Here is a 23,448-nt window from a genome sequence, read left to right on the forward strand (position 1 = left end):
CCCGGGAGAAATATTTGGTGAGGCCCCATTTCTGAGGCAGGGGTTTCTCTCTTCTCAGGAAAAACCTGTCTCTATTTCCTGTCCCCTCCTCCCAGCCACCCCAGCCCTGAGCCCACAGCCACAACACACAGCTTTTATAACCGTTTTCCTTTATTGTGCTTAGTGGGGCATCCAGGAGGGGGGGTGGGGGTGACGTTCATTGAGACAGAGAATACACAAAGGGATAAACTCTGTGCTGCCTTCCAGTGGCCGCTGGTTCTCCGTCTCTGGGCCAGGTCAGGCCTCCTTCTCCCAGAGTGCGATCCGGCCCAGGTCCCTGAGTCAGCCAGGCTTCCCCCGAGGAGGCCCGCGGGTCACCGCCACCATCACTGACTGGCCTCCCGGTACTGGTGCATCAGGTCACTGACGTCTGTACTTTCCACTTTCACCCAGCCGTCCTCCTTCATGTGGTACACTGCAGGCAGACGGGAAAGAGCATGGAGTCATGGTCCCCTCGGCGAGGTCCTGCTGACACTGTTACATCAAAGGCGACAACAGCAGCACACGCTCTCAATGCCCTTGTGACAGGGGCTTCAGTGCCCCTCTTCTGGCTCAGAAAACCTGCTCTCTGCCACCCTGCCTCCCCCATACCTCCCAATCTCAACCCCCTTGCCCCCACCCCAGGGACAGAGGGGGGCACTTTGATCTCTTACTATTGACAACGCCTCCAGAATAGCTGTCTCGGTGGGTGGCATGAACAATTGCCCTTCGGCCCAGGTCATAGGCCTCTTCAATACTAAGGTCAGGTCGATAGCCACTATCCATGACCCCATAGGCATGGGAGTTCCCACTACCGGTGGAGAACATATTTCCCGAGAGTCGAGTCCCATTCTCATCCACATAGTAGAGTCCAGGACCCTGTAGGAAGCAAGAAGGTTGGAAGTTGTTGGTAACACCCAGATACAAGTGTGAGCCACAAGAAGTGGACCAGAGACTACAGATGAGTCCAGGAACATGGGAACTAGGAAAGCACTTTGGAAACAATCGTAGAACTTTGAGGAGGAAAAACAAACTTGGAATCAGCCATTTGATCCAAAGGGACAAGCTTATGAAACAATGGTCCACATCCGGACCTAGAAATTGCTGTTGAGCAACAGTTCTGCAACTAAGCTTTCTCTGTGCCCTGCAGAGGAGGGGAGGGAGGGGAGTGTAAGGCGAGGAAACTTACCTCTCGTCTACACCTTGGAATATGGAGCAGGGAGGGGACTCACCTTCTTGTCCCAGCCACAGATCATGCTGCCCATGGAGAGGCCCATGCCCCGGTACTGGCACATCATGTTGGAGAGCAGCTTGGAGGCGGCCGACACGGAGATACGCTCCCCATTCCGCAGATAGTACAGCCTGGGTGAGGACCGGACAGTCCAGGGAGAGAGTTTACAAGGGGCAGGAGGGCAGCCCTCTGGGCAGGTTACTTGATGGGCAGAAAATGGCTGAAGAGATTAGCATCTAAAAGGAATGGTTCTGTAGGATCTCAGGATGGGCAAAGATCTGGAATTTATATAGAATTCTTTTCTTTTTTTTAATTCTTTGGGCTCTTGGTGGAGCATGTGGGATTTAGTTCTTGAACTAGGGATCAAACCCATGCTCCCCGTGTTGGTGTGTGGAGTCTTAACCACTGGACTGCCAAGGAAGTCATCAAAATCACCTAGAGAAATCCCAGTAAATGATATCCCACTAGGGTTGATGGTCATTGCTAAATAGTTGACAAATAACCTGGGCTTCCCCAGTGGTTCAGATGGTAAAGAATCTGCTCGCAATGTAGGAGACTTGGGTTCAATCCCTGGGTTGGGAAGATCCCCTGGAGAAGGGGCTGGCAACCCACTCCAGTATTCTTGCCTGGAGAATCCCATGGACAGAGGAGCCTGGTGGACTATACAGTTCATGAGGTCTCAAAGAGTCAGACAGGACTGAGCTACTAACACGTTCGCTTTCACTTTCAATCTGGCTTCTTGGCAGGAGCACAGGCTTGAGATTAGAGAGAAGGTTTTTTAATCACCAAAAGGTGGCTTTTTGAGATAGGACATTAGCACTAAGATGTTCTGTGAGTGTAGGGAGAATGGGGGAGGAGCAGTGATCTGCAAGAAGCAGAACCTGGGCTTAGAAGAGAGTAAGAGGCCTGGCCTACCTGCACTCCTTAGCCAGCAGGCGCTCCCAGTACAAGCAGTCAGCCGCACAGCCGGACATGGTGCCGAGCAGGTAAGGGTTAATCTCAATCACCTTGTTCACCTTTAATGTGGCTGGAAGAAGATGGAGTTTGGGGAGTGGGGGGATGAGTGCACAGGTTTCCCTGAATGTCCTGAGTCAACATCTGGTCCCACTTTGGTGCAGATACTGGACTCCTGCTGAGAGGAGGGCCCAGCTCCCTAGATTCCACCAGCCGGAACCCACACACTCACCAATGTAATTCCCAGCTGAGGCCCGAGAATCCACGGCCACAATCACCCCATGCTGGAACTTGAAGGCCAGCGTGGTCGTGCCATGAGCCATCTCGATCTGCACCTTACTTTCTCCATTCCCACCCAGGGACCGGAAGAATTCAGTGGGCTAATGAGACAGAAGAGGCAGAGAAAGGACCACTGCAAACTTCCGAAGATGGATGCTCCAGGAAAGCAAATTTGCAGAGCGTGGGAAGGTGAAGATAGCCATACCACGAATAAATGAAGCAGTTAACAACCCAGTTTTGCAAGGAAACGATTGGGGAGACGAAAAAGACGAGGCCACGACACTGACCTTTTCCATTTACCAGCACAATCAGAAATGAAAATAAAAATTTTTTAAGTTACCATAACTAAACATTTTAAGGGTAACTATAATGATTTTCCATTCATAGGTCATTTAATCCTCAGGAAACACGTTTTATGAATTGTATCCCCACTTTACAGAAGAGAGGCCCAGGAGATCTAGACCAAGTGCTAGGGGACTTGGCCAAGGCACAACAATGAACGGCCGGGGCCAGGCCAAGCGCTCAAGGTCATAGGTTTCCCAAGAGAGTCTACAGCCCCTGTATCATAGGGTCGCCCAATACGGAAGACTCCGTAATCTGTGTGTGATGGAGAACGGGGATCCCACCCTCAGCTCTTTGTCCTAATCTGCACTTCCTAGCCCTCAGGCGGCCAGCCCCCAGGTCCCACGTGGCCTCTTCCCCAGCTCCGGCCCTGGACCCCAAACGAGGCTCTCCTAAAGGATGCCCCCTGCGCGTTTCCCTGCCTCGGAACAGCCTCCAGGCAGCCCCTCCGTTACTCTGTGCACACCCCCACTGCACCGCCCGCCTGCCTCCCACGGGATTTTGTTAGAGCCCTGACCTGCATGCCCCGGGGGAGGGCGAGCTCCGGAGATCGCAGGGAGAAGCCGTAGTGGCCGGGGTCCGAGCGCTGCCGGCTTCCCGCGAGGGGCACAGCCCAGTCCCCCCGCTGCCCTCCGGGGGCTCCGCACACGTCTAGCAGCGCCATGGCCGCCCAGCACCCAGAGATCTGGCGGCTCGCGGAGGAGGAAGTGAAAGCGAAAGCCCGAAGCCTTAAGGGGAGGGAACCAAAATGTTTTCCACATCCCCCTGCCCTTTCCGAGGAGCCGTCCCGTGCGAGTCCGGGCACGGGGAGTGTTAGGTTGGGAAGAGGCTTCTCTGCTTCGCCTTCATGGAAATGGGGGAAACGAGGGTGCCAGGCCGTTAGAAGAAAGGAAGAAAGACAGAGCGGCTTCGAAAGCCACCCCCCTCCCCACCCGGCGATGAGGTTTCAGCGAAAGACACGGCCAGCCTGTGGCATCCTCCCGGGACAGTTACGGGGCGGGGTGGGGGTCATAGCATCAAAAGCGCAGCCTCACCCCAAACGGGCTCAACCTCAGCGAGAACCTGGGAGCAGTTTCAGCGGAAACGGAGGAGGGGGGCGCCTAGGAGCCTCGTTTTATAAAAAGTAGGGGAGGGCTAGGAGTGCGTGGCGGCCCTGAGTCCCAGGACAGGTCCCGGGGCGACCGCCCGCCGAATATACCTGCACGAGTGGGGGAACGGAGCGCCCAGGAGAAGGCACAGCCCCAGACTTCCGCCTGGTGCCTCCTAGGGCCTCTCCCAGTTCAACGGTCTCCCCAACCTGTAGCCACCCACAAGAACTGCGCTTTCCGCCCCCAGCTCCTCGCGTAATTCTTGCTGGACCGAGCACTCCGGAGCTCGCCTTTTCTAAACCCCGCCTCTCCTTGCAACCTGATTAGGCCTCATCTGCCCAGCAACTGTTGACGTCACACGAGCACGGCGCGCTCTGAATGGAGGAGGTGTACTAGAGCGCCCCGCCCACTACGCTGATGACTCCCGCAGGTTCCACCGCACAGCGCGGTGAACCCCGCTGCAAAGGGCCGGCGCTGGCGAGAGGGATGAACTGCTTTCAGCCGTGCTCACCCTCCAGCCTCCTCCTCCAGGTTCTGAGGCACTGCTGCTGCTGGCGCCTTGGAGGACGCTGCATCCCTGTCTGGCTCACTCTTAGGGGGGCTGGCACAGAGGGCTGGAGAAGTGGAGAGAGCAACCATGGAACAGAATACTTAGGGGAGAAGATGCCACACTTCGGGCTGGGGATCACTGAGGATGCCGAAGGAGGGAAAGATCAGGCTTCCGAAAAGTGCGCTGCAAACTTCGGCGGGCCACTTGGGCCAATGAAAACATGAGAAACCAGGGTAACAAAACACCAATTTTATTATAAATATCAAGAAACTACAGTGTACTTACGCAAGAAACTATAGTGTATTTATGGGCCAGCATCTGCCTGGGGTCGGACTGGAAAGAAGCCGACCTTCCATGTGTATTCTAAATATTTCTCTTCATTGTCTGGGTGCTAGCCACAGCAACCCTGGCTCCAAACCCAGTTACACAAGGAGTTAGCACCCCTGTTTTCAAGCCTGAAATCCGCATCACCACAAGAGGAGCTTGGAGAGCAGGTAACACTCATGGCAAAATTTCAGGCATCACCTAGGGGGTTACGTTTCAGAAGCAGCTGCCCATGCTGCAGCTCTGGTAAGACCTCTGTTCTCAAACTCTCCACTATAGACAGGAGGGAGTGAGGGAGGGAGACAGAGTCTGCGGGTCTGAGGAGTGTTTCATTCTGGAGCCCCTGGCCCGCCAGGAGCCTGCACCATGGCCCAATAGCGTCCTTCATTCGTCATGAGCTGCTGGTGGGTTCCTGCCTCAATGATCGTGCCTCCTTCCAGAAAGAGGATGTGGTCAGCCTGCTCCACCGAACTGAGGCGCTGGGTGATGAAAAGCACTGATCGAGAGCCCCGCTCAGGGCTTTCATAGAGCAGCCGCTCCACCTGAGAAAAGACACAGACTGTCAGAGCTGAGGACCCCTCCCGGCTCAGGAAGACACCTGTGTTTCCAGAGCTGGGAGAGACTTTGCCTCAATCAATACCACCTCTGCCAATAACCTCAAAGAGAGTGAAGAGTCTCCTTCTGAGTGCTTCTCTGTCAAACTTATGATCTGTGAAGGGCTGTTTACATGAGGTGGCAACAGTGGAATAAAAGTAAAGAGTCCTAGGGTGAAACTCAAAACAAGAGAGGGGAGGGTACTGGAAAGTCTCTCCACCCTAATTTTTATATTCTTTTAAGGAAATAAACTGAGTAAAGAGCATGAGCATTCAAGTCAAGCAGACTTTAACTGGGGTCCAGGTTCTGCTACTCAACAGCTGCACAACACTGAGCAGGTAATTCCACCTCTCTTAGTGTCCATGTGCTCATCTGTTGAATGAGGATGACAAGAGCCAGCTCACAAGGGTTCGTGATAAGTGAGGGAGAGAGTACATGTGAAGGGCCATCCAGCATGGCTGGCACATAGAAAAAGTTCAATTCACATTAGCATTACAAGCATGGCCTTTTGCTCATGTTTGGCTTCACTGATTCAGGATTGTAGATCATCTCTTCTAACCAGTTTTAGGCCTCTTGGGCTCCCCTGATGGCTCAGTGGGTAAAGAATCCACCCACAATGCGGGAGACACAGGAGACTCGGATTCCATCCCTGGGTCAGGAAGATCCTCTGGAGGAGGAAATGGCAACCCACTCCAGTATTCTTGCCTGGGAAATTCCATGGACAGAGGAGCCTGGTGGGCTACAGTCCAGGGGGTTGCAAAGAGCCAGATATGACTGAGCATATGGCTCCAGGCACTAGGCCACCTTGGAGAGAAGCTCATGGGAACTGAGAACTACAAGGACTGGATTGGAAAATTTCCACGTAGTATAATGACAGAGGACAAGTGAGGCAAGGCAGCTTGGGTGGGAAATAGGCGATAAGAAGACGACTGTCTCACCAGGGATTGGCTGTTTGCATCCAGGGCGCTGGTAGCATCATCCAGAATAAGTACGCGTGGTTTCCGGATCAGGGCTCGAGCCAAGGCCACTGCCTGTCGCTGACCCCCTGACAGCTGGCTCCCAGCCTCACCCACCTCTGCAGAGACAAGGGCCAAGGCGAGGACTGGGTAAGCACACATGCACACACACGCACACCCAACAAGGACTGCTGGATGCAGCAGGGTAAGAAAGGTTCTGGGAAGGTAAAGGAGTTCTGAGAATATGAGGATGCAAGAGACACGAGAACAGGATCTTAACTTCAAACTGATGTCAGTGGGGTGGGAGGACCTAAGGAATGAAGGCAAGACTACTGGGGTTTCAGTGAAGGTAAAGATGTCTGGGGGGTGATGGGAGCAAGCACCTGTGTCGTAGCCTTCAGAGAGCTCAGAGATAAAACCGTGGGCTCCGGACTCCACCGCAGCAGCTGTGATTTCCTCCATGGTTGGCTCCTGGACCAGGCCATAGGCAATATTTTCTTTAAAGCTTCTTCCAAACAGCAGAGGCTCTTGTCCCACAGCAGCCACCTAGGACAAAATACAGTGCAGAGTCATAGAACGAGGAACACAGGAGTGTGGTCATCTAGAGACTGAAGGCTGAGCATCTCCACTGAGAGCCTGTCACAGAGTGACACGGCCTCTCTGCTGACCACACGCCCACCTCTCCCCCAGGGTCTCCTAACTTCCACTCAGAGTGCCCTCGGAGAAGGCTCTCCTGACTTGAGGCTCCCTGCCCTCCCCCATGCCATCTTCTTGCTCACCTGTCTGTGCAGGTAGCGGTGCTCGTATTTGGGGAGGGGCTCCCCGTCCAGCAGCACCTGGCCCTCGGTGGGCTGGTACAGGTTCTGCAGCAGCGCGGCCACCGTGCTCTTCCCAGACCCGTTGGGCCCCACCAGCGCCGTCACCTCACCAGGACGAAGGGTGAAGGTCAGCCCCTGGAAGCCGGAGAACCACACACTAAAAGAGAGCCAGAGGCCCCTAACCTTAAGACCAGGTATCATCCACTCATTATGGTGTCTCGCCTACGTCTTCCCCCAGAGAAGAAAGGAGAAAAGCGGGGGAAATACAGCAGCTCCTCCCTTCCCACAGACATAGATTGCTCCCCGTGGAGTAGAGATGAAAGATGAAACAAAGACAAAGGCAGAACTTAAGCACCAAGAGCCACACGCTGGATCTCAGACACTGCGGGGAAAAAAGAAAAAATCATATTCAAAAGCACAGTTGGAAAGAAAAAGGAAATACGGAAGACTGGAGACACAGCCTCTGCTTCGGTGATGCCTTACAGGAGAACCTTCTCCCTAAGAGCATCCACTCCCATTCTCCTTGGAAATCTGGACTGTTCTTGAGTTTGGGGTGGCTTTTTGTTTATTTATGTGTGTATTTTGGCTGTGCTGCATCTTTACTGCTACATGCGGACTTTCTCTAGTCGCAACAAGCAGGGGCTACTCTATTTATGGTGTGTGGACTTGTCTTTGCGGTGGCGTCTCTTGTTACACAGCACAGCCTCTAGAGCACATGGTCTTAATTGCCCCATGGTGTGTGGGATCCTCCCAGATCAAGGGGTGAACCCATGCCCCCAGCATTGGCAGACGGATTCTTAACCAGCGGACCACCCACGGAAATCCCTGGGGCAGTTTTAGGGGACAAATGCTACTCATCTTTGCCTCTGAAGGGTGAGGGAGGGTCTGTACATGGTGCTAAGCAGGCTGAAGGCAGGAAGACCATTTAGGATGACCGAGTTGAGAGGGAGGCTGGAGGAACGGAGGGATCTGTAGGTTGTACCTGCAGCACGGGGACATCCGGACGGTTTGGGTAGGCAAAGGAGACATCCTGGAACTGGACGCTGCCGCGCAAAGTTAAGGAAGCCAATGATCCACTCTTTGGGCAGTTAGGGACCCGGTCCAGGTATTCAAATATTTTCTCTGAAAAGCCCACAGCCTTCTGTACCCTGGGGTACCTGGACAGCAGCACCTGGAGGGGAGGTATGAATAGTGCGGTGGGACGCAGGAAGGACCCAGTCTGTTGCTAGGGTTACAGGATGTGAGGAGGGTGAGGGAGGGAAGGGAAGTGACTTGAATGGCGGTGGCACACAGGAAGGAAAAGCACTGGGGAGTGGCCACGGAGGGACCTCACCTCAACAGCTATGGTGAACTGGATCTGGTACAGAATAAAGGTGACCAGGCGCCCACTGCTGACAGACCCACTTGTCACCAGCTGCCCGCCAAAATACAGGATTCCCACCTTCAGCAGCATCCCTGAGAGCTGTGGAGAGACCACAGAGAAAAAGGGACTGAAGCAGGAAAGTCAAGAACCAGAATGGTTAATATCAAGGAAAGAGAAAGTCCCTTTGCACCAAGTAACACATGGGGCTCAACGGAGATTAAAGGATGAATCACAGCATCCCGTAGTGTGATCACTCAGGCGCACAGGATACAAGTCAACTACCATCATCACCATCACCAGGAATGCCTTGTTTGGGGAGCATTCTGCTCTTCACAAGAGGCTTTCATGAACGTGATGTCATCTAATTTTCATATCAAGAATCTTATAAACAAGGTTATAGCACTCTCATCTTTTAAAATAAGAAAATAAGTCTCAGAGAAAGTAAGTTACTATTAATAGCCCATGGCTACAGAGCTAACAAGTGGTAGCATCAAGGCAGGAACTTCTGATCACTGGTCTAATTCTCGGTCAATTACATCACAAGATGCCCCTCCTCCTTGGCTTCTGCTAGTCCCTTGTCTCTCACAAGTTCATCTGCATAGTCCCAGCATGAAGCTGCCCAACAAAAGCTACCTGCCATTCCCCATGCTGCCCCATGAGGCAAGGAGAAGTCCTGGGACTGGAAGACATGGTGCTTTCCTACAAAGGGGGTCATGGAAATTCTGTGCACCATGGGGAAAAGAAGCCATGTAGCATGCCTAGAAAGAAGGAGGGGGTTCAGAACACTAGGTCACCCAGCCCCTGGTTGCTAGGATACAGACACTGAACCCACCCCTGCCCAGTGAAGGAAGAGTGCGGAGCAGGGTCAGCGGAAGGGGAATGGTGATAGGGGATATCAGGGGATAGGCATTCATGCCCAGGTGCTCACACTGGAGGTCCAGACGTTGACTGCGTAGGCCAGGGCCTCCTTCCGGTTGAGCACCATCATCTCATGCAGCTTTTGCCTGAACTTCTGGGCCTCACCCTCTTCATTGGCAAAGCTCCGAACTGTAGGCATGGCTGACAGCACCTCGATGGCCACCTGGCTGGACTTTGCCAGAGATTCTTGTACCTGTTCTGCCAGCACCTGTGGAGATATGAACCAGAGATACCACACAAGGTTGGCAAACCATGAGGGATGCTAGGACCTGAATTATCCAATCAGAGATTACAGGTGAGAGGCAGCAGAGGGACAAGAGAGAAAAAGACACAGCTCCTACCACTCACCAACTCCCCCGCCCCCATACCAAAGAGAAACAGAAAAGAGGGAAATGCTTCAGAAGGGCCATGGGGGTCATATTCCTGAGATCGGTGTCATATTCTTTTATTTTCTTTTATATTACAGTACAGTTTATTTGGGGGCTTCTGTGGTGGCTCAGTGGCAGAGAATCTACCTGCCAGTTCAGAGATATGGGTTTGATCCCTGGGTCGGGAAAATCCTCTGGAGAAGGAAACGGCAACCCACTCTGGTATTTTGCCTGGGAAACCTCATGGACAGAGGAGCCTGGTGGGCTACAGTCCAGGGCGGGGGTTGCAAAGAGTTGGACATGACTTAGCAACTAAACATGGAAAAGGAAATGGCAACCCATTCCAGGACTCTTGCCTGGAAAATCCTGTGGATGGAGGAGGCTGGTAGGCTACAGTCCATGGGGTTGCAAAGAGGTGGACATGACTAGTGACTTCACTTTCTTTCTAGCAACTAAACAACAACATAGCTGATTTATAATATTGTATTAGCTTCAGTAGTACAGGAAAGTGATAGATATTTATGTATATATATACATATATATATGACTTCCCATGTGGCTCAGTGATAAAGAATCCGCCGGCCAATGCAAGAGATCTGGGTTCCATCCCTGGGTTGGGAAGATCCCCTGGAGAAGGAAATGGCAACCCAATATCTATTCTTTTTCAGATTCTTTCCCTATATATCATTACAGAGTATTGAGCAGAGTTCCCTGTGCTATCCAGTCGGTTGTTACTGATTATTTTATTAATATATATACAGTAGTGTCTATATGTTAATCCTAACCTCAGGTTGTGGGAGACGTTAGACGACACGGAGAACATGAAAACTGACACTGAGCAGCCCAAGAATGTGCACAAATAGACCCACAGAGATGATGAATCAGTGCAGGCGCCAGGAAAGAACCCTGACAGGAAGCGAGCCCACCACATCTGGGCAATAGGAGTCAGTGTAGGTTGAGGCAACTCCCCAGACACACCTTGTACCATTTCCCCATCTTCTCAGGCAGAAGAAAAAGCAGGGGCAGGGCGACCAGGGTGATCATAGTGAGGGACGGGGACGCCCAGAGCATGAGCCCCAGGAGACACAGTCCCCGGATGAGGTACCACAGCAACAGGCTGAGATCCGAACTCAGAGACTCACTCATGGTGGACGTGTCATCTGTCACCCGAGATGTGATTTCACCTGTCAAGGGTTGGGGAGAAGAGGGTGGTGTGAATGAGAATCTCAGAGTGATGGGAGGGACAGGCGAGCCAGGGTGCCAAGGGAAGGGTTCTAAGAAGGCTGAGAAGACAAGGTCAGTGGTTAGGGAGACTTGGAACCTCAACACAAGGAGAAAGTATTCCAGAGGAAAAGACTGGCTAAAGACTTTCCAGTTTAAAAAAAAAAAAAGATGCACTTGTGAATTTCCTTTTCTCTGACAGATTTCTGTTCTCTAAGAACTTTTATATCCCAGGTACAGGGGCAGGAAAAACTTAAGCAGATCATCTAACATAGCTGGAGAGAAACAAAGTTGCTGTTAGACAGCAGTCCAGGAAACTGTAGCAAGCACTGGACTGAGAATCAAGAGAGGGGTTCTGTCTCCGAGTTCATCTCTGTCCATACGGATCTATTCAAGTGCCAGCATTTGGGGATGGCCTCAGTTCCCTTCTCTGCAAAGCAAGGTGGCTGGACTCTGTGATCTCAAAATTCCAAGGTTTTAAATTCCAGTCATTTGTATCTAAACACACACAGAGGGATAAGTCTGTAAGGCTTGGATGGAAACACTAGGCTTTTCTTAAATAAAAGGAGTATGTTTTGCTCTTGAGACATGTTGAAAATAAGACATGACAATGTTTATGTGTGAGAGATAGAAATCAAGGTTATAAGTAAAAGAGGAGGTATGGGCTTCCCTGGTGGCTCGGATGGTAAAGAATCTCCCTGCAATGCAGGAGACCTGGGTACGATCTCTGGTTCGGGAAGATCCCCTAGAGAACCCACTCCAGTATTCTTGCCTAGAGAATTCCATGGACAGAGAGCCTGGTGGGCCACAGTCCATGAGGTCCCAAAGAGTCGGACATGACTGAGAGACTAATAATTTAATACTTTATGGGTATATAAACAGTAAGTGAATAGATAGTGAAAAGATTTTCATGAGAAACCTGTTTGGTTCTTTTGAAAGAACTCTGTCTCCTGGCGCAGGACAGCCTGAAACACCTCTCCCTGCAAGTGGCTATGCACGCGGCCCATGGTGCTGTTGTAGATTCCATCCGCTGCGAACTCCAGCACTGCGCTACAGGGAGACAAGAGAAGGGGGCCCAGGGCAGTCAGGAGGTCCCCCAGAAGTTCACCCTGGACGGCAGCCCCAACTTCCAATTCCCACTTTTTCCGAATCCCCTGTCCCCCAGCCTTCTAACTTCAGTGCCCAGACCTGGCTATGGTGAGGACCGACATGAGAGTCACGTTCTGAGTGAAGGCAGCGGCGGTCTCATCCTGTACAATCCAGTCGGTGAGCCAGCCAGTGAAGAACGGAATGGCCATCTCCCCTGAGGAGGGGAACAAATAGCAAGTCTAAGCAGGTCAGCTCTCACCAGGCCCTGGCCCACCGGCCTTTATTCATTCTCCTGCAGAGCAGTGGCAGAAAGATACCATCTCCACTTACACGGGGCCCAAAGACCTTTAGAGGTTTAATGAGGAAGCCTAGCGGTTGTAGGATGGGCTGCCCCGGAAAAGCCCTTGTCCACGGTGGCCAGTAAAGCAACAACACGCAGGGCAGCCCTGGAGTCCAGGACCCCTGACAATTACCCAGTCAGGACCTTCCCGCTCCAGTGGGGTGATCAAGACCTGAGCTGGGTCCCCTTCCCCTCACCCACATTTCCGAGAACCCACACCAATTGATCTCACTGACCATGCCCCTCGATTCTTACCCAGTCCTCCAGTCCCGTCCCCCTTCCCGTTGCACCACCCACCCTTACCGAAACAGGAGAGGAACACCAGGGCCAGAATGAACTGCACGTGGCTTTTCTCCGGACCCAGGAATACTAGAAGCCGACTCATCGCCAGGCCAAAAGCCCCGCGAGCTCCTTGCACCCAGAGGCTCCTGATCTTATACCACAGGGTGGCCGCGGGCAGTGCCGCCCAGTAGCTGAAAGCGAAAGCGTCCAGGCGACCTTCCCAGTGCAGGTGCCCGGCGCTGTCCGCGTCCTCGGGGGCTCGCCAGGAGACCAGCTCTCGGAACAAGGCAAGTCCCGGCAGGGCCAAGCCCAGCGCCGCCGCCAGCGGCTCCAAAACAGCCAGCCACCCGAGGACTCGCGTGCTTTCCCTCCGGAAGCCCAGCGCGGCCCCGACGACGCCGCGGGCCCCCAGCCACAGCAGCGCGCAGCGGCTCAGGCCGGCCACCCAGACCCGGAGCAGCGGCAGCTCAGGGGGCACCAGCCGCGAGGCCACTCGGGGCAGCGCCGGCCGGAGCAGCATCCAGTCGGCGAGGAGAAGCAGCGCCGTCCCCAGCCACCCGACGGCGGCGCGGGGGAGGCGCGGGCGCCCGCGGGGAACTGGGGACCCCGAGCAGGCCATGGGCGCGCGCGGTCCCGGATCTCGCTGTCCCCGACGGGGTGCTGTAGGAGTCCGAGCCCGGGGCAGGAGCCGGGACCGCCGCGGGGAGGGGCCGGGGCGGGCCGGGGCGGGGCCTCGGAAAGTCCCGGGAGCCGGCCGAGCCCGCGGCGCTGCCCAGAAGCGGGCGGTTTAGAGGAAAGAGAAAACGAAAGCGGCCCGGCTTCCCAGGCCCGGCCCCTACGGAGGCGGCCGGCCCAGAGCACCTAGGAGGAGCACGGAGACCTCAGATCCGAGGCTGACCTCCTCCATCGCCACCCGAGCCCCGCCTGCAGGTGCCGCGCTGCTGGGGACTTTCTGGCCCCGGGTCTGCAGGCGGGGCTCCTGCGTCATCCGTCTCTGGGCAGATCCGCTGGCACCGGTCTCTTGCGTCATCTATCTCCGGGTAGACCCGCCCCGCACAGGTTAGCTCCGGGCCGCCCCACGCGGCGGCGCGGACTCGGGCGCCCCCTGGCGGGCGCGGCGCGGGGGCGGGGCCTCGGGCAGCGTGCCGCGCGCGGTCCCAGGTCGGAAACCAGAGCCCGGAGCGGCGAGCCTCGCGGAGCCGGGATGCTGCGGACCGGAGCCCCCAACGGGGACTTGCCCCGGGCAGGAGAAGTCCACACCGGGGTAATGAGTCTGGAGCATCAGCTGAGGGACGAAGGGACGGGCGGACCCTGGAAGCGCCACAGGGTGAACTCGGAGACTCGCAAGAGGGAGGAGACAGCTTGCAGCAGCCGGGGCGCGCATCCCAAAAGGAACACGGGCGTCTCCGTACAGAAGCAGGGTGCCCGGGTGGCCGCCAAGGGACTGGGCGCGAGGGGCCGGCGGGGAAGGGGCGCTTGGGCTCCGATCTGAAAGCGTTGAGGGGAAGCTGCTCTAGAGCGCTTTCGCTTTCACTCTGGACTAGAGACAGGGGCTGCTTCAATGAAGGGGAGAGAGCTGGGGAAGGTGCGCAGAGATAAGGACACGGTGCCCAGAGTGAACAGGACGGCACTTGGGGAGGAACGCGTCCCACAGACCTTTGATGGACTCGCGCGGGGGAACTTACGGCCGGGGCCCTGTTCACGAGGGTTCCCTGTGAGCTGGCGCTGCCAGTGCCCAGCCTGGTCCAGGAAGGAAGGCAGCTACTTGGGCCGGGTGCACCGTGCTCCCCTCCCGGTGTCTTCCTCATCCACCTCCACAACCTGCTAGAGGACTTTTGCCCAGGCTGGGCCCCCGGGGGGCTGGTGGCAGCCCTTGGCTGGCTGGCTTCTGCTCTCAAGTGACCGCCACCATTCTCAGCTTCCGGCAGCCTTGTTATAACGGAGTAACCTCTCGGGTGGGGTTACTCCTTATCTCTGGTCCGCTCTTCACGATGAATCAGTGTGTCAAAATGAGCACCCCGGCCAATATCCCCGGAGGCCAGAACAACTTATGAAGCCCTGAGGAATATAGCAGTGAAATCATTTATTAATTAGAAACTCTTCCCCTCACCACCAGATGAACAGTGGAAAGTAAGAAGTACAAGTCAGAACAAACCCTGGGAGCTGGATGGGGGTTTTAGTCCTGTGTGACCTTGGGCAAGTCACTTGCCTTCTGTATGATGCAGTTTCTTCCTTTGTAGGATCTTTAAAGTTAAAAAAAAGAAAATGTGGCTTTATTCTCCTTCACTTTTCCTGGAAAAGTCAGCTAAAACTCCCCAATCAAATCCTCTCTTGCTACAGATCTCTTCCCCTGGCTATTTACTCTTTTAAAGAAAAAAAAATTACTTTTTAGCCACTCCACATGGCATGTGGGATCTTGGTTCCTTGACCAGGGATCAAACCCATGGCCCCTACAAAGGAAGCACAGTCTTAACCACTGGACCGCCAAGGAAGTCCCCTTGCTGTTTACCTCTTGATCAGAAATTCTTAAATGAGACCTTTATTTTAAACTGTCCCATGTGTTTCTTGATATTTTACTCCTTCCTGGACACGTGGCCATGGTAACCACTGACCTCCGAGATGTTTTCCCTTGTTCAGTAAACTGATTAAGGGGAGAGTGGGGTGGACGATTCTGGGCTAATAAAAAGGCTTGAGCTTGTTTCCCAAGGTCACAGTCACTTGCTGTGTGGCAAGATCTGCAGCACATCTGTTCACACAACAAGCCCGAGCAGAGGTCATTCATTTGTGCAGCTGCGTCATCAGGGCCTGGAAGTGCCCCCCTGAGCCCTTCACTCAGAGGGAGCACTTAAGCCCCTGGGAGCTTCATCCCACCTCTGTCTTCACAGCGGGAAGAATTTTAGGGATGCCATTCTTTCTATGTGATACCACCAGCCAGACTCTGATGTTCCCTTGCAGCCAGGAAAGACAATAGACAAAACGGGAAGAAAAAAAAAATCCCATCCTGGGAGTCAACTCTGGCCTAAATTACCAGATAACCTTGAGCCAGTTGCCTCCCCTCTCTGAGAATGTTTCCTTATCTAACATGAAAGGGTCAAGGCTCTTCTGCTCTGACGTTCTATCCCATGTCTCCGCAGACAACCATCATGGCAGTAGAGTTTGATGGGGGCGTTGTGGTGGGATCGGATTCCCGGGTGTCTGCAGGGTGAGTACCAGTGACCCTGGGTACTTTTGGAAGGAAGTCCATGGCGCCTAATGCACAATTTTAATCATTCATAAAGAGACTGGCATACTGAAGCTCTGGAGAAACTGAGTGAACCTTTCAGAAAGGCACTATAATAAGATATTGGGTGAGGGATTGGGTCTCTGAATTCATGGAGAGCAATCTGGGGCCTGAATGCTAACGTGGCCTGTCCCAGGGGGTCATCGAATTGGGTCTGAAAACAGTTTAGGAAATAGGGATTTCAGAGGTCTTCCTTCCATCTGTGTTTAGAGATAGAAAAGATGGTTCTGCCGAGCAGGTATCCTGGTTTCTGATCCACTGTGTGAACTAAGTTTGTCTTTCTCCCTTTTGGCCAGTTTCCCCACATACAAGAAAAGTATACAGGATTAGATCAACATTACTTACTTTACATGCCATAGGACATACAACTTCCTCAAGATGGTTAATAACAAAGAAAAATTAGTAAGGGGAAGATTGTTCTTAATTTAATGTAGTATTTTTGTTTTATTATAAAATATAAGTCTGATTTTGATTATTACTTGCAGGGTTTCATTTGTCTGAGACAATTTTTTCCTTCCTGCTTTAATCCAGGCATTAAATTTCATGTACTCTGAAGCCATTCTATTGTCAAAAGAACATCAGAAATTTTAACAACTCGATGTATGATCCTGCAGTCCCACTCCTGGGCATATAGCCAGGCAAAACTGTAATTCAAAAAGATGCCTGCACCCTTGTGTTCATAGCAGTACACATGTTCTTTATCCATTCCTCTGTTGATGGACATTTAGGTTGCTGCTGTGTCCTGGCTATTGTAAATAATGAACACTGGGGTGTATATATCTTTTTGAATTATAGTTTTCTCCAGAAATATGCCCAGGAGTGGGATTTCTGGGTGATATGGTAGTTCTAGGTTTAGATTTTTAAGGAAGCTCCACACTGTTCTCCATAGTGTCTGTACCAATTTACATTCCTATCAACAGTATTAACGATGTTCCCTTTTCTCCATACCTTCACCAGCATTTATTGTTTGTAGATTTTTTTATGATGGCCATTCTGACCAGTGTGAGGTGATACTTCATTGTAGTTTTTATTTTTACAAAAACAGAGACTCACAGACATAGAAAACAGACCTGTGGATGTTAGGGTGGGAGAAAGGAGGAGGACAGGGTCTGGGATTGGCAGGTGCGAACTGTTAATGTACAGAGTGGATAGAGCATGTCTCTGATAATCAGTGGTTGAGCATCTTTTCATGTGCTTTTTGGCCATCTGTATGTCTTCTTTGGAGAAATGTCTATTTAGATCTTGCACCCGTTTTTTGATTGGATTATTTGTTTTTTGATATTCAGCTGAATGAGCTGTTTGTATATTTTGGAGATTAATCCCTTGTTGGTTGCATCATTTGCAAATATTTTCTCTCATTCTGAGGACTGTCTTTATACTAAATTTTAAAAAAGGAGTGGATAACTGTATATAATTCACTTTGCCATACACCTCAAAGTAACACAACAGTGTAAATCAACTATACTCTAATACAAAATTTTTAAAGATGTGATATATATGTATATTATGTGTGTGTGTGTGTGTATATATATATCACAATGGACTATCAGTCCTAAAAAAGAATGAAATAATGCCATTTGCAGCAATGGCAGAGATGATCAAATTAGGCACAGTCAGAAATAGATACCATATGATATCACGTATACATGGAATCTAAACTACGACAAATGAACATAGCCGCAAAATGGAAACAGACTCACAGACGCAGAGAGCAGACCTGTGGTTGCCGAGGTGGGGGCGGGGAGAGGACTGGGAGTCTGGGATCAGCAGACGCAGTTATATACATAGAATGGATAAACAAGGTCCTACCATACAGCACAGGGAACTTATTCAAAATCCTGTGATAAACCATGATGGAAGGGAATATGAAAAAGAAGAGTATATATGTATAACTGAATCACTTTGCTGATCGAACCTGGGTCTCCCGCATTCCAGGCAGACGCTTTAACCGCTGAGCCACCAGGGAAGCCCCGTAGAAATTAACACAACACTGCAAATCAACTATACTTTTTTTTTTAATTGGCAACTCTGACGCTGATGACTCTGCACTGCTTGCTGACAGGGAGGCGGTGGTGAACCGAGTGTTTGACAAGCTCTCCCCGCTGCACCAGCACATCTACTGCGCTCTCTCCGGCTCAGCTGCTGACGCTCAGGCCATAGCGGACATGGCCGCCTACCAGCTGGAGCTCCATGGGTATGAAACGGTGGGCTCCCCCGTCCAGGCTGCCTAGAGTTCCCCCACTCAGTGAACGCCAGCACCGTGTCCTATTCCAGGGGTGCTACCGTGGAAAATGAAAACTTCTTGCTTTGCCTTCAGCTTTCATTTCTCTTTGAACTGGCACTTGGCTCTCTCAAAGCTGGTTTCTGCATCTGTAAAGCAGAGATAACTAACAACACCTCCCCTACCTCACCAGATAGTTATTTCCAAAACCAAAAAATATGCGTAAAAGTGATTTGAACACTGCAGATCACTCTCCTAATATAAATAGTGAGGAAGAAAATGAGGACTTCGCCCACCACGGTATCAGGTGGTGACCGTGTGGGAACCAAGGTCACGGGGCAGAAGTGATGCTTATCTGCTAAACCCATATGTGCAGGGCTCCGGCAGCCAGGAGACTTTTGTCACTGGGGACCGGGGGGCGGGGGACAGAGTAAAGGAGGGAGAACAATTAACAATTGAAACCTTCTTCCTAGTGGGTAATGTGAGACTCTGGTTCCCCTGCACCAGTGGGAAGGGAGCTGGAGTCTGAATCCTTACAGCTAGTTTTTAGGGGTCACCTGGCAGAGATGAGGATGATGGTCTAGGAGGGTGGACCTCCAGGAAAGCGTATCACCACCTATTCCTAACCCTTCCTTCAGGATGGAACTGGAGGAACCCCCGCTCGTTCTGGCTGCTGCCAACGTGGTGAGAAACATCACCTATAAATATCGAGAGGACTTGTCCGCACATCTCATGGTAGCTGGCTGGGACCAACGCGAAGGGGGCCAGGTGAGTCTCTCCCAGCGTCCCCCCTTCCTTGGAGTTACCCTCTCCCCCAGAGAGGGAGATGGCGGTTATATGGCATTCCAGCCTTGAGTTCCAAGACACTGCCCCTAAAAGCATAGGACCGTCTCAAAGGAGAAGCGTATGAGGTGCTGGGACTTCACTGCAGGGCGTGGAGACCACCTGCCTGTCTCAGGGCTGAGCAGAGGATGCAGGCTCCCAGAGTCTGAACGGAGGGTGCCTCCCCAGGTGTACGGGACCATGAGCGGGATGCTGATTCGACAGCCCTTCGCCATCGGTGGCTCTGGCAGCACCTACATCTATGGTTACGTGGATGCAGCGTATAAACCAGGCATGTCCCCGGAGGAGTGCAGACGCTTCACCACAAATGGTAATACGCAGGTGGGAGGGCACCTGGGGCAGGGGCTACACATGGTAAGGACGTCGAGTGTGAGGACGAGAAAGACATCGATGCCCATCTAACGAAATGTCCAAATGGGACACCTTTGAGAGTGAAGGGGCAAAGGCTAAATGAGATGGGCTTTCAGGACAAAGTTCAGATGGTCAAGAGTCCGCCTGCAATGCAGGAGACTTGGGTTCGATCCCTAGGTTGGAAAGATCCCCTGGAGAAGGGAATGGCTACCCACTCCAGTACTCTTGCCTGGAGAATTTTATGGACAGAGGAGCCTGGCGGGCTACAGTCCATGGGGTTTCAAAGAGTCGGACACGACTGAGGAACTAACGCACTTCAGGACAAAAGGCATAAACCAAGACTGTTCTGCGCACACCAAAGATCTAGGGTGACCGCAGGAAACGAGTTGTGTGCTTGGGCCAGCCCGTAAGAGCCAATTGTTACATATTCAAGGATTTGGGAGCTGCTTGCTTATCTACTTGTTACAAAATCATCATGGTGGGAGTATTGAGACCATGGACATTGCATGAAGACCTTTGTATTTTTCTAAGTTGCATCTCTAAATACGCATCTCTAGGAGATGTGCTCTGAAGTCTGCATGTAGTAGTAGGCATATGGGCAGAAGGGAAGGGAAACCGTTTTTTAAAAATAGTTATTTATCTGGCTGCACAGGGCCTTAGTTGCAGCATGCGGGATCTAGTTGCTTTACCAGGAATGGATCCCAGGCTCCCTGCACTGGAAGCACAGGGTCTTAGCCACCAGACCACCAGGGAGGTCCCATGGGACGCGACTTCTGCAGCTAAGCTGCTCTCACTTCCTCTCTCCACCCGGCACCCTTTGCAGCGATTGCCCTGGCCATGAAGCGGGACGGCTCCAGCGGGGGTGTCATCTACCTGGCCACCATCACGGGCGCTGGGGTGGACCATCGCGTCATCCTGGGCGATGAGCTGCCAAGATTCTATGACGAGTGAATCTCCTTCCTCGGACTCTCCTTCTTTATTTTGTAATAAACTTTCTGGAACCAGAAGCTGGTATGGTCCGTGTGCACTCAGAGAGGTGAAGCTTGGGAAGGGGGCTTCTGCCCACCCAAATGTTAGCGTATCTTTTGTATTGTTTTGTCCCCTACTTCTAAAACATCTTTCCCAGAGGAGGGCAGTGGGGGAGCAGGTGAGAATCAGGTGTACGTGACAGATCTCAGGTAGCTAAGACAGCTACACACCTGAGAATTAGCTAGAAGCACCAGCCAGATCACATGGAAAAGGATTCCTCTCATAACGCATTCATTCACATTAGAAGCCAAAACATGATAAGTGTTTAAATATTTGTGGAAGGGGGACTTGTGAATTTCAAAGAATAGTAACAATAACCCAAAAAAGCAACATTTATTGAACTGAGCATTGGCTACATGCCTGTAAACTTTTTATGTCTTAGAACCCAAACCAAAAGACCTTAGGTATGGGCTACAACTATTGACTCTTCAATGTAAGAATCGATGGAAGGTTACTATGAGTAAGTCATGGCAATTCAAAAGTGGAGATGTGGGATTTTGTTTACAAATGCCCTTCCTCTACCACTGACGTGAAACCTGTTCCCTCAAGACTCAGATACCATCTCCTCCCTGAAATCTGCAATAATTAGCCCAGCCCAACATTTAACACTTGGGACGCTGTTTGATGTTTGAATAACGGTATTCAACAGGCTGAGCTCTGGACCTGTCTTTGCCAGGCATTTCCTGAGAAACAGGACAAACCACCCCCCTCCTCTGAGCCCTTGTTTTCTCTTCTGTCAAATGGGGTGTTGAGTGACTTCTGAGATGCTTTAATGACAGTCAATGCCATTTGACACACAAGTGAGCAGTCAAGAGGTATATTTAACAGAATCCTAGTGGGCCACCGAGGAAGCTTCTGTCTGCTTTTCTTTCCAGATCTCAGGGGAAACATACAAAGCACCCTAAGACATCCCTATGTTCTTGGTAGTATGTATTCGGTTTGGAGAAAATGAATCTAAAATTACTATTGCCTTGAGTTCTTTCTAGCCACGAGATTTAACTTATTTTGAAATTCAGTGTAATAGTTTTGAGTATATTTTTCCTGCTGATTACAACAACTCAGAACACTGGAGAGTAGACAAAAGCAGGCACTAAACCACTCTGAAAAATAAACAAAAAACAGGTGGATTGTAGAGAGACTGAAAACCGGAGGAGACAGCATTCTGAGGGGAAAGGAGGGCTCAGAGGCTTTTCCACTTTCCTCTCACAGCTCTGCCCTGAAGTCCAGCGTCGACTGCAGAGCTGCACTCCTGAGCTTCATCTCCGAGAAAAACACTATGGTTCTGGCCAGGGGAAGGGAGAAAGCGGCCCCTGTGGGCCGGAGGGCGCAGGGGAATCTCCCAGATGAGAGAGCTGGGGATGGGGATTCCCTGACTCTAGGGATGAATCCTTGTGACGACCTAAACTGCACATGTGCGCCACAAAATCAGACAGCACAGCAGAGGCCTTGAGAACGTAATGCAGATACCAACCTTTAAAAACTGGAGAACTCAATGCAGATACCAACCTTAAAAACCGGATGGCCGGCTTTTTCTTTATTGGTCAAAAAATTTGCATTGTTTGCCCCTCATTCCACAAAGGGCTTGTAGCAGCTTACAATGTAAAAAGGAGGAGGAGGAAAAGAAGAAAATAATTGGAGAAAAGACAAAGTTAAATAAATGAAGCCAAGAGGTAAAACTAAAATACAACATGAATATCTGTTTTTAAAAAAGAGCAGTGATATGCTGGAGCTGTCTTGAACAGCTTAACAAGAGCAGATTGTAAAACACTCAGGAGATTCGAAAGGCAGTTGTTAACCACTGGTAGTTTTGACATTGACCACGGCAGAAATATTTATACTACAGAAACCAGAAATGCTACGTATCAGAACTTTGGGTTTTGTTTGTTTTTTTTCCCCAGAAAGCCGGTTTACCAGGCCATGCATTGACCAGCCAGCTATCCACAAGCTTAGTTAGTTTTAAGCTACAGGGTAGTGAAAGCAAAGAAGGAAATGAAATCAGGTACAAGATTCAAAAGATTCATTTAAAAAGCAGGGACCTCCCTGGCAGTCCAGGGGTTAACACTCTGCACTGTCAAAGGCCCACATGCCACCTGCTATGGCCAAAAGATTAAAATAAATAAATACAATGAATATAAGGAGGAAAGCTTTTTAAAAAACTATAGGGACTTCCCTAGTGGTCCAGCAACTAAGAATCCATCTTCTAATGCAGGGCATGCAGGTTCGATCCCTGGTCAGGGAACTAATAAGCCCGCATGCTACATTGAAGACCCAGTGCAGGCAAAAAAAAATGTTTTTAATTTTTGAACTAAAAAAATTAATAAAACTTCTAAGAGTATTTTAAAAATAATAATAAAGGAAGAAAGAAAATCATCCAAAAGCAACTATATATATAATTTTTCAAGTCACGTAGAACATTTACTGAAAGAGAATATGCATGATGCCATAAACTCCAAAGTATTAATATCTTTGAAACCACACTCAGCAGCCATACCCTATTAAATTAGAACTTGATAACAAAAGGACACCTAAAATTCTCATGGTTTGCAAACTAAGAAAATTTTGATAAATAGCAGATTTAAAAGATGAGTCATAAAAGAAACTTACTCATTCAGGAGCACACGGTAAAACTGTTAGCTATCGAATTCTGTGAGACACGATTAAAGGAGTGCTGGGAATTTTATAACTTCAAATACATTTATTAGAACAAAAAAATGTTTAAAATAAATGATGTAAAAATTCTCCTAAAACTTTGGGAAAATAGCAATTAACAAACCTAAAGAAATAAGGAAGGAAATTTTCTACAGTGGTATCATACCCACTGCATTGTGTTGTGTGTTCGTCGCTCAGTCGTGTCCGACTCTTTGCGACCCCGTGGACTGTAGCCCGCCAGGCTCCTCTGCCCATGGGATTCTCTGGGCAAGAATACTGGAGTGGGCTGCCATTTCCTTCTCCAGGGGGTTTTCCCAACCCAGGGGTCAAACCTGGGTCT

At 51.0% G+C, this 23,448-nt stretch overlaps 3 protein-coding genes across 5 annotated transcripts; 1 reads left to right on the forward strand and 2 right to left on the reverse strand.

Annotated features, from left to right (window-relative positions):
- Positions 1-132: 132 nt before the first annotated feature.
- On the reverse strand, positions 133-4,157 carry PSMB8 (proteasome subunit beta 8). 2 transcript variants are annotated; one of them, XM_027524268.1, is made up of 7 exons: positions 4,023-4,157; positions 3,342-3,552; positions 2,436-2,583; positions 2,165-2,276; positions 1,251-1,380; positions 693-897; positions 133-454 (listed from the first exon to the last, which is right to left on the reverse strand). In XM_027524268.1, the coding sequence occupies exons 2-7, from the start codon at positions 3,486-3,488 to the stop codon at positions 366-368; spliced, it is 831 nt and encodes a 276-aa protein (XP_027380069.1). In that variant the 5' UTR covers positions 3,489-3,552; positions 4,023-4,157; the 3' UTR covers positions 133-365. The 2 variants fall into 2 exon arrangements, with proteins under 2 accessions (XP_027380069.1, XP_027380070.1); XM_027524269.1 differs by lacking the exons at positions 2,436-2,583; positions 4,023-4,157 and having other exon boundaries at positions 3,342-3,958.
- A 539-nt stretch (positions 4,158-4,696) lies between these two features.
- TAP1 (transporter 1, ATP binding cassette subfamily B member) lies at positions 4,697-13,655 on the reverse strand. Its single transcript, XM_027524267.1, has 11 exons — positions 12,757-13,655; positions 12,213-12,327; positions 11,944-12,074; positions 10,782-10,987; positions 9,446-9,643; positions 8,488-8,616; positions 8,137-8,325; positions 7,116-7,289; positions 6,720-6,882; positions 6,319-6,455; positions 4,697-5,328 (listed from the first exon to the last, which is right to left on the reverse strand). Exons 1-11 carry the CDS (start codon positions 13,352-13,354, stop codon positions 5,116-5,118), a joined length of 2,253 nt encoding a protein of 750 aa, XP_027380068.1. The 5' UTR covers positions 13,355-13,655; the 3' UTR covers positions 4,697-5,115.
- On the forward strand, positions 13,598-20,437 carry PSMB9 (proteasome subunit beta 9). 2 transcript variants are annotated; one of them, XM_027524271.1, is made up of 6 exons: positions 13,598-13,794; positions 15,870-15,937; positions 18,078-18,209; positions 18,875-19,004; positions 19,248-19,389; positions 20,254-20,437. In XM_027524271.1, exons 2-6 carry the CDS (start codon positions 15,879-15,881, stop codon positions 20,379-20,381), a joined length of 591 nt encoding a protein of 196 aa, XP_027380072.1. In that variant the 5' UTR covers positions 13,598-13,794; positions 15,870-15,878; the 3' UTR covers positions 20,382-20,437. The 2 variants fall into 2 exon arrangements, with proteins under 2 accessions (XP_027380072.1, XP_027380071.1); XM_027524270.1 differs by lacking the exon at positions 13,598-13,794 and adding an exon at positions 13,827-13,999.
- Positions 20,438-23,448: the final 3,011 nt, after the last annotated feature.

This window comes from Bos indicus x Bos taurus, chromosome 23 (assembly GCF_003369695.1).
Source record: "Bos indicus x Bos taurus breed Angus x Brahman F1 hybrid chromosome 23, Bos_hybrid_MaternalHap_v2.0, whole genome shotgun sequence".
In the NCBI taxonomy this organism is placed as follows: domain Eukaryota; kingdom Metazoa; phylum Chordata; class Mammalia; order Artiodactyla; family Bovidae; genus Bos; species Bos indicus x Bos taurus.